Source organism: Protopterus annectens, chromosome 12.part0, assembly GCF_019279795.1.
Source record: "Protopterus annectens isolate FY-2018-M chromosome 12.part0, PAN1.0, whole genome shotgun sequence".
NCBI classification, from domain to species: domain Eukaryota; kingdom Metazoa; phylum Chordata; order Ceratodontiformes; family Protopteridae; genus Protopterus; species Protopterus annectens.
In genome coordinates, this window is record NC_056746.1 from 1536588457 (window position 1) to 1536601959 (window position 13503).

General features: G+C 41.1%; 1 protein-coding gene across 3 annotated transcripts in view; it reads right to left on the bottom strand.

Annotated features, from left to right (window-relative positions):
• LOC122817284 (medium-chain acyl-CoA ligase ACSF2, mitochondrial-like) overlaps positions 1 to 13503 on the bottom strand; it is a 1357975-nt gene that overhangs the window by 535953 nt on the left and 808519 nt on the right. For all 3 annotated transcript variants that reach the window (XM_044090508.1, XM_044090507.1, XM_044090509.1), the window contains exon 10: positions 13246 to 13322. In XM_044090508.1, the coding sequence (XP_043946443.1) occupies positions 13246 to 13322 (77 nt within the window). The remainder of the gene's footprint in view (positions 1 to 13245; positions 13323 to 13503) is intronic.

Genomic DNA, 13503 nt, shown 5'->3' on the forward strand with positions numbered 1-13503 from the left:
TGCAAAATGTACATCTTTCATAAATAAATAAATTTGAGAGACCAACAGTGTTGATAAGAAATGAGAAACAGAAACATGATTATTTATTCCAAGCCTTATCAGGGAAGTGAGATAAAAGGGCTGGCGAATGAAGGGACAAATGAAGGTACTGTTCATTTCTGAAGCATATGCATGGCAATGATGGTGGTGAGAACTGAGTCTAACTCTAGTTTTGATTCCAAGCTAATGATTGGCAGGTTCAAAGAGATAATATTTGTCAGACAAAACATTTAACAGCCAGAAAGCCCCAGAGAATTGTAAATGATTTTCTTTCAGCTGGCTTGACATGTTTTGTTAACCATTAGCTCTTCATTTCAATTTCCCTGAAGTTTCATTTCTGTGACTGTGCTTCTATTTCAGTTACCTTACACCGTGGACAGATTCCATTCCATTTAACATTTCATGGTGCTCTTACTTTTTCCATGGTTGTGTGACTGTGAAATTGGGTTATTTAAGAAAGGGGACTGTGAGCATGATTTCACTTTTATGTTCTGTGATGCCTCAAGGAGGTGTTACTTATTTTTTTTTTCAGTTATTTAACTTGCAGGTGGTTACCTTTCAATTGTTCATTGTGGAACTGTTATAAACAGATATCACTCCATTACTTTGAACAGTTGTATTTGTTCATTTGCCATCAATTAGAGTGCTGATACTAATTTTTTACAGTGGTCATCTGACAGTCATAAATAAACACACTTGCTGTGTGAAAATATTTTTTGATAGCAGATTATTTTTCTATATGCAGAATTGGCTGATAATGGACTTTTGCTTCTGCAGAATATCTAATTATGACAGGGTTCACTTATTTCTGTATTTATGAAAAAGTTTTTAGATTTTTTGAGGAATTTTTCTTTAAAGCATTTATTTAAACCATTACAAGGTACACTGCTGATACTAAAGTACAGTCACTGTACAATAACTTCACTTAATGATGCTATTTGATTAAATGCAATGAGACTAGAGTAATGAGCTGCATGCTACATCTATTGTAATGCAAAGGTGAATAAATCGAGGCAGTGTCCAAAATGAAAAAGATGCAATTAAGTGTAAATAAAAATTTCTCATATGCCCCATAGATAGCACTTAATTTCCCCCACTGGCATCATAGCTAAATTTAAAGTTTAAGGAATTGCTTGGACAGTTGTCCATCAGCATCTACTTGTGCCAAGGATGTGATTCAGATGTCTAAATACCTTTCAGTATCTTCTGCTGACTCAGTGCAGCTCTGTAAGATGATTCTGCCATTGGAAAGCATTGTGGCATGACAACTAGATGGTTAATTCACCAAGGACAAATTCTGAGGAAATTCAGAAGTAGAGATTCATGCATATGCATGAAACAAATTATACTACTGATGTCAATTGTGCTTAGTGATGTCTGGTTCTACCTTATAAGAACTCAGTCTGTATTTCCATGTAAAAGTTATTTAAATAGCATGACTGCAGCTAAATTCCCATTTGTTATATAAACATACATGTTCATCTGAGTTACTAAGTTGCTCTTCATATAAGTATTTTGTTGAACCTGTCTTGACCTGGTGTTTTATTTAAATGTCTTTAGAAAGCTACATCCAGATGTGCAATATCTCAGTGCATGCATTACTGACTTACACGTTCTTTGCTGCTGGAATTACTAAATGTAACTGAATGTAGTAAATAGTAACTAGTACCACACTCATGTATGTACTACATATACATGGCTTCATCGCATGGAAGGATTGGGCCCTGACTGCAACCCAGGCAACCAGCGTTTAATTATTAGCCCCACACTAGAAGAGCCAGGCAAGACATGAGAAGAATAAAGGGATGTGATCTCTTTACCTCTCTCAGAGGAGGTAGAAAGGGCTGCACACATTCTCAGGGACACAAAGGAGATGCAGGGCTGTTTGAAAATAAAACCCTTTGCAAAAGTGAGGGTACGTCATACTGGTCAGCTCATTGCATGCTCCCTCCCCAGCACTTTGCTGAGTGTTTGTGAGTGCTAAGTCTAAAAATTGTAAACGTCTTAAGCCACCCATGATGACTGTCTAAAATATAAGTTTTCCTAATTAACCCTCACTCGCACTGAAGAGGGACAAATAAACTGATTGACTGGGAGGGGGTTTACACTTTATAAACAAAAGGGACAAAGACAGCAAAAAATAAAAAAAAAATACTTGATTGATGATATACAGGCACTGGTAGAGATGCATTAATGTCTAAAGAAGGGGGGGGGGTGTTCTTTACCCTGTGTCTTATTCTATATAAGAAACTTCTTTGATATTTTATGCTAGTAAATATTTTAATTATGTATTTAAGTGCATAAGCAGTCTAATCTAAGACTGACCCTTTCAAATAACCAACATAACAAAATTCAGTATGATACAGTATCTGTGCATATAAATTCCTGCAACATCCAAAGGCAATGCAGAGCAAGTCCAAAGAAAAGATTCAGAATGATAGATGTGCATTAACATCCTTTCAGCAGTTACATATTACCTGAAAAATGAAGAGTAATGAACCATCTAATGCATTTAGGTGCAAATATATGATAGTCTTCATGCTGTTGTTGTAGCATTAGCACTTAGTATGCCATAAGGTTATGGGGAAAAAAAAAACAAATATCATTAGGTTCAGATTCTGAGATACCCCTGGAAGTTAATGAGCAGTTTGCCTAATACTCGTAAACCTTAACATTTTATTAAATCACCACATGTCAAACCATAACATAGGTTTATCTATATTAATACCAGTTTCTACTGCTGTCATTAAAAATATGTTTTCTTTGTAGCATTCACTTTGACATTATATAAATTACTCAGGTTTTACCTTCCCTTAAACCTGAACATTATATTGCATGTATCGTTCCCACAATTTCCCTTTATTTCTATGAAATTTCATCCTTCCCTTTTATAAAGATTCCACCTGGAGTTCTTTAATCTACTTTTCAACTCTATAACTTCCTTTACATTGTGTACAGATTTTGATTTCTCTTTATTAATTCTTCAATTTTTTGTAGTCAAAAGTATTAAACTTGTAAGGTCTTACTATGCCTAGGCAACTTGGATCCTATCTCCTAGCTCAAAAGAATGATTTCCTTGCTTACAGCCATTTGCTCCCCCATCATTTCCATCCAAGTACTTTAATGGAATTTTTAAAATCTGCCACATTGATACTTTCCCAAAAACATGCTCTGAATTTCCTCTCTTCCTTAATTGCTGTCTACCTGCAGAAATACCCCCCAAAGTCTACTCAAGATATAAAAGTACCCACACAAATACTTGTATGCAAAAATTGTAAGCCTTTTGAACTTTATTGCATACTTTCGGTTTAGACCTTAAAAATATTCCCCATTATTTTTTTTAATTTTTTTTTTCTAAACTGGCTTTCTATATGCTTTCCCAGATTTTTATAACCTACTCGGATTTATTGTAATATTTATCATGTAATATTTTTGGCACACTACTAATTATCCATTTTTAACAACAGCTTCTTTTCTAGTCTTGTTAAAAACTCTTGCAGAGCTGGTCTTTCACTCAGTATTCCCCTATCCTTTTTTCTTTGTCTGTACTGTATCAATCCCTGACTGGAAGTGCCTTATCTAACCAGCAATCCAAACTTCTGCTTAGCTTCATCGCACTCTGTTACTTTTCCCTCCCAATTTATTTTCTCCCAATACCTTGGTTCCTTTGCTAATGTCCTCCTGTAAACTCTATCCACCTTGAACCTGTTTTCAATTTTCCTGTTTGCAGACATCCATAATAGTAAAATTCCCATTCTACTTTCCTGTAATGGCTTAGTTCTTACAATACTTTCTGCTTCTTTATCAACATATTATATATGGTAGTTGTTAATTCTAAAGGACACACATCCAAAATCCTAGTCTCTCTGTCTGTCAAACTCTTCCTCTGTTTCAGCGTCATTCTTCTTCATTTTAATTTATAACATTTTGCATGAGTTATGTGTATCAGTCTTAAATGCATAGCTCTAAAGCACTCTTTCAAATCAGATAACCCTAGACTCCCTTGCTTTAGAGGAAGAATCAGCTTATCTGACATAACTTGCCAGCTTCCTCTCCCAAATAAATTCTTTTATCTCTTTAATTGTCATCTACAAGTTCTCCTCTGGTTGATAAGATTTTTACTGCTTGCAGCTTATTATCTATAGCCTAATCAAGAGCTTCTAGTTTCTCAGGTTTTGCATTACACTTGTTTAGTTTCTTCCCACAGATCCTTAGCTGTCAGAATATTTATGGACTTTTGAACTGAGTCAATCTGACTCTAGAAGTATGTCTCGTGGGTGCTGCTTGTGTTGTGTGTTTGCAAGGTTGCTGAGTGTATTTATTATCTAGATTACATATATCAGGGCTTTCTGATTTAAGTAGGATTACTTTTAAAAGCCTCAACATATGTAGGTCTATATGTTTGGTCTGAGCTGTGTGAGATTGGTTAAGTGTGGTGTTGTGTGATACTGGTAACCTGCATGCTATTTGTAGTGGGTTCATGTGAGAGCTTTGTCTTTAATTGCATTAGATAACTACATCTCTCACACACTGTCCCAGTTTGTGTAAGTAATAGGTGGCTGCCCATACACATGAGATAATTGTTACATTTTCGCAGTATGCTCGTTTCAACTAAGCTGGCTACAGAGATCGTTGGAATGAACAAATGCATGGATCTAGGTGCTTACTAATGGGGGCCGGGGGAAGTGAAGTGCTTATAACATTTGGACTTGATTACTGGAGGTGTAATCTGATAGTGGAGATAGTGCTTGTCTCAAGACAGCTGCATACAGATAGGAATCGATGATCCTTTGTTCCCTCTTTCACCAGAAGCAAAAGAGACACACTAATCTCAAGCTACTTCTTGAGAAGTAGTATTAACCCATCTGGGTTAAGTACACTTGCTATTGTCTTCTCATAGGAGATGCCCTGGAAAGCCAAGCTGCAAAATGACTTAGGCTCATCAGTGATTTGTAACACAGTCCCGAGCTTTTACCTATCTTAAAAATAATATGAAAAAAAGATTAATACTTCACTTACAACAGTCTGTACTAAATAAGTGGACTGGTATGAAACAAAAAATAACTCAGGCTTTAAGACTCCAAAGGGATGGCCTTCCCAATTTATCTTTCAGTGCCCAGTAGAATGAGCAGATGAGATGAGACTGGGGGGCATCCAAAGTCACATTTATAGTAGGGGTGGGCAGCTCAAATGCCATGTGTAAACACACAACATGGCTGGGGCATGTTGGTGGGAAAAATCAAAGGCATTCTGACAATAGCAGTAGTCATGCAGCACTTCAACTAAACAAGAATGCAGCTCAATAAGAAATCCTGTTATTCAGCTTCTCTCACTACTTATCTAGACTGGATTCCTTCCATTCAATGAATGGGAAACAAATTATTTTCTAACTGGCCCTGACAAACAACTTTTAAAACTCCCACTTTTTGATTGCATTGAATCGCTGTGAAAAAGCCATAATTACTTCTGGCTTTCTCACAGCAATTCAGTTATGTCACCAGCCCAGACCTGCAGGCATAGCTATTTCCTGTTAGGTCCAGGTGTTTTAAATCATGCAGCAATTGGCTGCAATTCATAAAGGAGGTGGGGATTGGTGCAGGAAGAGCCCTACAAGGATCACGGCTGTAGAGCAATTTGTTTTTAGGGCTTCTACAGCCACATGAAAGTAAGACTGAGATCTGTGTTTATTTTCCTAACAGCCAAGCCAGCTAGCCAGCCAGCAAATAAGCAAGCTAGTCAGCCAGCCAGCAAGCAAACAAGCAAGCAAGCTAGCCAGCCAGCTACAGAGCTATCCATCCATTCATCCAGCCATTCATCCAGTCATCCAGCCATTCATCCATCTATCAATTCATTCAACCACCTAGCCACTGCAGCAGCCAGCCAGCTAGCCACTCCAGCAACCAGCCAGCTAGCTACTCCAGAAGCCAGCCTGCCAGCTAGCCACTCCAGCAGTCAGCCTGCCAGCCAGCTATCCACTCCCACAGCCAGCCTGCCAGCTAGCCACTCCCTCAGCCAGCCAGTCAGCCAGTTAGCCACTCCAGCAGACAGACAGACAGCTAGCCACACCAGCAGCCAACCAGCCAGTCAGCTAGCCACTCCAGCAGCCAGACAACCAGCTAGCTACTCCAGTATCTAAGCAGCCAGCCAGATAGCCACTCCAGCAGCCAACCAATCAGCCAGCTAGCCACTCCAGCAGCCAGCTGTTGTACCGATAACTACATTTCTTTCACCACTCTTGTTGTGATGTCATAGTAGAGGGTGTGATCCGTGTCATATTGGCCACACCCCCATGTCCCACTTTGGCCCACTTAAAATGTGGCAAACCTACAAGAAAACAAACAGACCTTGTGGTACAAAAAAAATAATATATAAAATAAAATAAAACAAACTGTAGTATAATAAGTGCAAAAAATGGAAGTATTGACACCTCATATGAATAAATCCGATCCAAAATCAAATACAGTCAGAAAAAGTACAGTTTTGTACCTACCATAAATGTAGATGTCCGATAGGTATGCATCTGCAGTCCTTAAATATGGGTTGTCCTGCCTCAGGCAGCCCTTCGGTCGGCCGGATTCCAAAGTCTGGGTCCGGCGTCGGCTGATGTCGCCCTTTCCCCGACGTCAGAGCGCCTGGGGTATAAAAGCGTCAGCCGACGCCATCTTCCTCAGTTTTTCTTGCCCCAGATGCCAGGTACCCTCTAAGGAAGGCTAAATTTGGAGAAATGCAAAAAATTCCAAACATGCACAGTAATATAAAACAAATACACCATAATAGATAACCCCAGCTAGCTATAAGAGGGATAAGTACCCAAGGAATACCACAGAGGGGAAGGAGGAAGGGTAAACCTGACTGCAGATGCATACCTATCGGACATCTACATTTATGGTAGGTACAAAACTGTACTATGTCCTTCAAGGATGCATCTGCAGTCCTTACATATGGGTAGAATACCATAGCCAAGCTGGGAGTGGTAGGATCTAAGAAAAGGATGGTGTAGTTAAAATGCCCTGCAGGACTGCCGTAGCAAAGCCTGCTCTGGATCTGGAATATAAAGGTAAATTGTAATGCTTGGAAAATGTATGCACGGAGCTCCATGTAGCAGCTTCTAAAATGTCTTTGGTAGCCACCCCTCTTAAGAAGGATGTGGAGGTGGCTGTGGCTCTGGTGGAATGACGTCTAATGTTAGCTGGCACAGTTTTGCCATGAAAAGAGTAGCAGAATCGAATGCAATTCCCTATCCATTTTGAAATTGTCTGTTTGGAAATTGCTTTTCCTTGTATACCAGCAGCATATGCTACAAACAGCTGGTCAGTTTTTCTGTAAGTCTTAGTTCTGTCCAAGTAGTAGCGCAACTGTATGTGAATGTCCAGGGTATGCAGAAGTTTCTCCCCCTTATTTTGTGGATTTGGAAAGAAGGTAGGCAGGTGAATAGCTTGGTTCAATGAGACCCTGGATACCACCTTTGGCATGAATGAAGGATTGGTTCTCAAAGCGACTCTGTCCTGATGAAAAATAAGAAATGGTTGTACTGCCATGAGGGCCTGCAATTCAGATACTCTTCTTGCTGAGGTTATGGCCAGAAGGAAGGCAGTCTTCCAAGACAGGAACTGTAGTTCTGAAGATGCTGCTGGTTCAAAGGGAGGTAGAGTTAACTTTTCCAACATGAAGTTAAGGTCCCATGTAGGCACTGGTGGTTTCCTTGGAGGATTGATGTTCTTAATTCCTCTTAGAAACTGCCTTAGGAGAGGATGAGAGAAGACAGGTGGATCAGTACTGTATTCTGCTGAAATTGCTGAGGCATGAATTTTAATGGAAGAGTAAGAAAGGCCATTGTGGAGCATTTCTGCCAAGTACTCCAGGATATGTGCCATGCTCATCACTGTCGCATCTAGGCCCTTTGCAGTGCTCCAAGAGCGGTATCTTTTCCATTTTGCTGAATATGCCTTTCTTGTGGAAGGCCTGCGAGCTTCCATGATGATATCCTTCACTTGCTTGGATAGCTTTTCCTGGTGAGGAGTCAGGGTATTCTCCAGGCTGTCAGCTACAGGGTTTTTAGGCTGGAGTGCAGAATTTTGTAATTGTGCTGTGTCAGAAGAAGTGACCATTGAGGTAGAGGCCACGGTTTTGTGTGTGACATGCTCCTTAACAGTGGGTACCAGTGCTGTCTTGGCCAGTTTGGAGCTATCAGAATCACTTTTGGCTGCTCTGTCCTGATTTTCAGTAAGACCTTGGTCATTAGTGGAAGAGGTGGAAATGCATACACTGTTAGAGTATTCCAGCTGAAAGAGAGGGCGTCCACTTTCCATGCTTGTGGGTGGTATGTCCTTGTGCAGAATTTCTTCAGCTGATGGTTGTGGTGGGAGGCAATAAGATCTATGTTGGGCCTCCCCCATGATTGTGTTATCTGAAGGAAGATGTCTGGGTGGAGCATCCATTCGTGTGGATCCATGATATTTCTGCTTAAGCTGTCCGCCAGTATGTTGTCTTTTCCTGGCACAAACTGGGATTGCAGCTCTATATTGAGTTTTAGGGAAAGTTCCCAAAGATTCATTGTCAGCCTGCAAAGAGGGTAGGAATGGGTACCTCCTTGCTTGTTTATGTACCACATAACTGTGGTATTGTCTGTCCTTATTAGCAGGTGGCCTTGATGTAGAAAGTGTTTGAAGGCCTTGATTGCATGTATCACAGCCAGCATTTCCTTTTGGTTTATGTGCATGCACAATTCCTTCTGTGACCATAGTCCTTGGATGCATCAGCCTTCCATGTGTGCTCCCCATCCAAGGTCTGAAGCATCCGATGTAATGCTTTGGTTGGTTATCGGTTTGCTGAAGGGCAGACCCCTGTTTGACTGGCTTGCTTGAGCCCACCACAGAAATTCCTTTTGAAGGCATGGAATGAGTGGTATCAAAGTTTCCAGGCTGTGACTGTGCTGAGACCATAAACTCCTTAGGTACCATTGTAGTTTCCTCATATGCAGCCTTGCTTGTGGAATCAGAAGAATGCACGATGCCATGTAACCCAGGGCCTGCAGGATTTTCCTTGCAGTCAGCTGAGTTTGTTTTGTCAGGTTTTCGAAGTAATCCGGTAGTTGTCTTTGTTTTTCTTCTGTGAGAAAAAACATTTGGGTGGTTGTATCTAGTTCCGCACCCAGAAAAGTTATTCTTTGGGATGGGACAAGTCTTGATTTGTGAATGTTGACTGTGTATCCCAAGGCCTGAAGTAGGCGGATGGCATAATTCAAGTGTTTTACCAAAGTTTGTTGGCTGTCCGCTTGTATAAGGCAGTCGTCCATATATGGGTAAATTTGAATCCCCTGAAGTCTGCAGTGTGCAATTGCTGATGCCAGGCATTTCGTGAATACTCTGGGTGCAGTAGATAAGCCAAAGGGCAATGCTGAGAATTGATAATGCTCTGAACTTGCAAGAAATCTGAGGTGTCTTCTGCAACTTTGTCTGATAGGGACATGCAGGTATGCCTCCTTGAGGTCTAGAGTTACCAGCCAAGACCCCTTGCCCAGCATGGGAAGGAGTTGCTGTAGGATCAGCATTTTGAATTTTGGCACAATGAGATAAGTATTCAGTGCGGACAAGTCGAGAATAGGCCTCCATTGTTTTTCTTTTCTTGGGACAAGGAATAGTCTGGAATAAAATCCTTGGCCTTGTTCTGTGAGAGGAACCTTTTCTATAGCTTTCATTTGCAATAGGTTGGCAATTTGTTTTAAAGCCTCTGCCCTTTGATTCGGTGGCAGGTTTGGCATGCCTTTTCTTTTTGGTAATGTATGAAAATGGAACCTGTATCCTTTGTCTATTATTTGCAGTGTCCATTTATCCCTTGTAATACTGTGCCAATTTCTTGAATAAAGATAGCTTTCCGCCCAAAGGTGCTTCCAATTGAGCCCTGGTCGGCGGGGTCAAGGTGAAGTCATTGAGTCTGTCCTTGTGCAGCAGTTGTAGGTCCTGCACTACCTCTCTGGTTTGGAGGCTGCCATTGATGTCCTCTGTAGGAGCCTCTAGCTTGCCCTCTACCTCTGGCACACCTGTTCTTGCCTCTTTGAAATCTCTCTGTGTCTGGAAAGGACCAATTCTTAGAAGGCCAATTTCTGCTGAATCTTGGTGGTTGGACCTGGAGAAAATCTTTGACTGTTTGTACAGATTTAGCCTTTTCCTCACATTTCTTTAAGACCTCCTGAGCAGTGGAGCCAAATAACTTTTGCTTTTCCAGTGGGGCATCCAGAAGCTTTGCTTTAACATGATTTGGCAGAGTTTTTTCCTTCAGCCAAGCATGCCTACGTATGACTGCACCTGTCATTGCTGACCTACATGAAGCTTCCAATGCATCATAACCACACTGCAAGAAATGGTTGCTAACCTGTTGTGAGTTATGTACCAGATCCTGAAGTGACTTGTGATCTAGGGGTTCAGGTGAAGACAGTTTTTTATGCAATTCATCTAACAAATACTCTTGGTACTGTATCATATGGAATTGACAATTTAATGCCCTCATAGAAAGAGTGGAAGAAGTATACACTTTTTTACCCCATCTCTCTAAAGCCCTAGACTCCCTTTCAGAGGGGAGTGGATTTTTAGTAGTGGCAGTTGCAACCCCTTTAGGGCCCTGGGAAATAGTTTCTGGGTCAGCAGAGTGGGCCTTGTAAAGGAAATGATGTGAGTCCGGGACCCTGTAGTACCTATCGGGCTTGACAGGAGGCGGAGGAAGGGTGTCAGGGGTAATGCTAGACTCAGAATACACATCATCAATGACACTTAAAACAGGAGGAATAGCCAAAGGTCTATGCTGAGGTAAATGCAAAAAAGTCCTTAATCTCTTCCTGGAATCGGAGAATTCCTGGCCCTGCCATTGGAAATGCTCTCTCATGGAGTGAAGGGTCTCCCCAAAGGACAGCTCTTCAGGAGGGGAGGCAGAGGGAATGGATTCCTCTGCATCAGAATCCTCATAGGCCGTAAAGGCCTCCTCCTGATAGTCTGATAGAGCAGAACCATCTGAGGCCTCATCAGAGGACTGAGGATCAGTGGGCTCAACCCTGGGCCTTTTATCTAGAGGAGGTTGAAAGCCCCTGTCCGGATGAGGCTGAGAGCCCCTAATTAAGGAAATAAGGTCCTCAGCTAAATTTAAAATCTGTGAACTTGCAGTGGATCCCTGAGGAATAGCCTTGGGAGGCAGAGTTCTTGGCTGTTTAGCAGCTTTAGCCCTAGTGAATGCTTTTATGGACATGGATGCAGGAGGCCTGGCTGCTCCACGTGCTGGCGTAGTTTTGTCTAGAGGAATGGTGTCGGATGATTCCCGAACACCGGTTTCCGAGGGAAATTCAATAACCGACTCAGAAGAGGCCTCCGGGACCGAGGCTGTCGGTTGTGCGGTTTCCATGGTCGGAAGTACCAAGGACTCGGTTTCAGTCGAGACCGAGACACTTGCGGTAGGCCTAGGCGTGGTTTCAGCCGAAACCACGGTCCGCGTGTGTCGGTCCTTGTCCTTCCATTTTTTGGTTAAATGAGAAGTCGGAGTCTGCGACGGCATAATATAGGAGTAACTAGCCCCCAAAAATTCCTCTGCAAACTCCGCCCGACGCCTAAGAGTGCGTCGATTCAAGGAGGCACAGGCAGTACAGGCCGAGACGTCGTGGTCTGGGCCTAGGCAGGGGAGGCAGTAGGAATGGAAATCCTTATGAGGTATTTGTTTCCCACAAGTTAAGCAATTATTAACTTTAAGCGTTTGATCTGACATCGGCTGAGGCAAGAAAGAGTCCCCAACGGGGTACTTAGCTTTTGAAGTCTTCGGTAGCTGAAGTTACAGGAGCTGGCTGACAGGCACTTGCGAACTGCTTCTGCTTCGGGCACCACGTGGCAAGAAAGACTGAGGAAGATGGCGTCGGCTGATGCTTTTATACCCCAGGCGCTCTGACGTCGGGGAAAGGGCGACATCAGCCGACGCCGGACCCAGACTTTGGAATCCGGCCGACCGAAGGGCTGCCTGAGGCAGGACAACCCATATGTAAGGACTGCAGATGCATCCTTGAAGGACATCAGCAGCAGTCACATAGCACATCAGCTAAATAAGAATGCAGATAAATACTATTTTTCAGCTAATCTCACTATTTAACTTGATTGAATTCCATTTTGTACAGTGAATAGAAAAGGAATTCTTTTCTAACTGACCTTAACCAAGAACTTTTGGGACTCCAAGAAGAAGAAAGCTTTGAGGTAAACCAAAATTTAATATACAAAAAGCTGTAGTATAATATGAGCAAAAGTAATAATAATAATAATGATAATAATAATAATAATAATAATAATAATAATAATAATAAAAGTATCCACATCTTAAACCAATAAATCCAATCCAAAATCATATGCATCCAGATAATATCAGTAGTCAGCGTGGGGCCAGGAACCTAAAGATATTTTAAAAATATGGTTCATTTTTATTTTTTAAAAATATTTTAAATCCTGTGGTCCTGTTTTAGTAAGATGCACTTTATGCCTGTCCTTAAAAGTGGTTTAAGCTAAGAAAATGTTACTGCTCATTTTGCAGCATACAATTAAATCATTAGCATTCAGAGCAACCTTGCAATACACATCTATCAGTTTTTGCTTTTCACTTTACTCTTTGCTCACATTGTATATCTTTATTACTATTAAAATGCAGCAATCTTAACAATATCCTAGATAAAAATGTATCTTAGAACAATAGGGATATTTAATTAGTTGCAATCAATTGATAAAAAAGCTAACATGAAAAATGTTTAAAACAACATGCCTACTCATAAAGCCATGCCCATAACTCATACACCAGCACAATCACAGCAACCAGCTAAATACCAATATTTTCTGAATTTGCTTGGAATAGCATGGTAACTCATGGCCACTGCTTTAACAGAAAGCACCACATGCCACTAGCACAAAATGGTTTGAGAATGTGTGACTCTGGAAAAGTCTTCAACCTCACGGGGTTTGCCACTATAACACCACAAGGCATGGTACCCAAACTAAACAGCTATTGTTTCATATCTGCTGTGTGGATTCAATAAGGTGAACCTGTGTGACAGCACACCTAAGAAACAGGAGGTAAATGCTACAATATACAGTGTTTACTCATCAGTTCTTGCTGCATTACTGTACAATACTGGCTGCAAAGGTCCATTCCTCTTTCCTTCTCACTCTAGCAAACTTTGAATTGATTACTTACTATAAGTTCTGGGCAATGCATCTTGGCCATGATGTCCTTAAATAATTCAACTGGAATTGGTGCTGCTGCAATAATCCCTGCACAAAAGTGAATAACAATGAGCTGAACTGAGATTGTTTTGTCCTTTCCCTCCTTATATAAGTATAGCAACTTCACTGAATCAGTCCTTCATGTAAACTGGGTTTTACACAAATCAGGCGATGTATGTATATTCTATACTCTTACATACTATAAATGTATATTTCTGCTAATAAAATG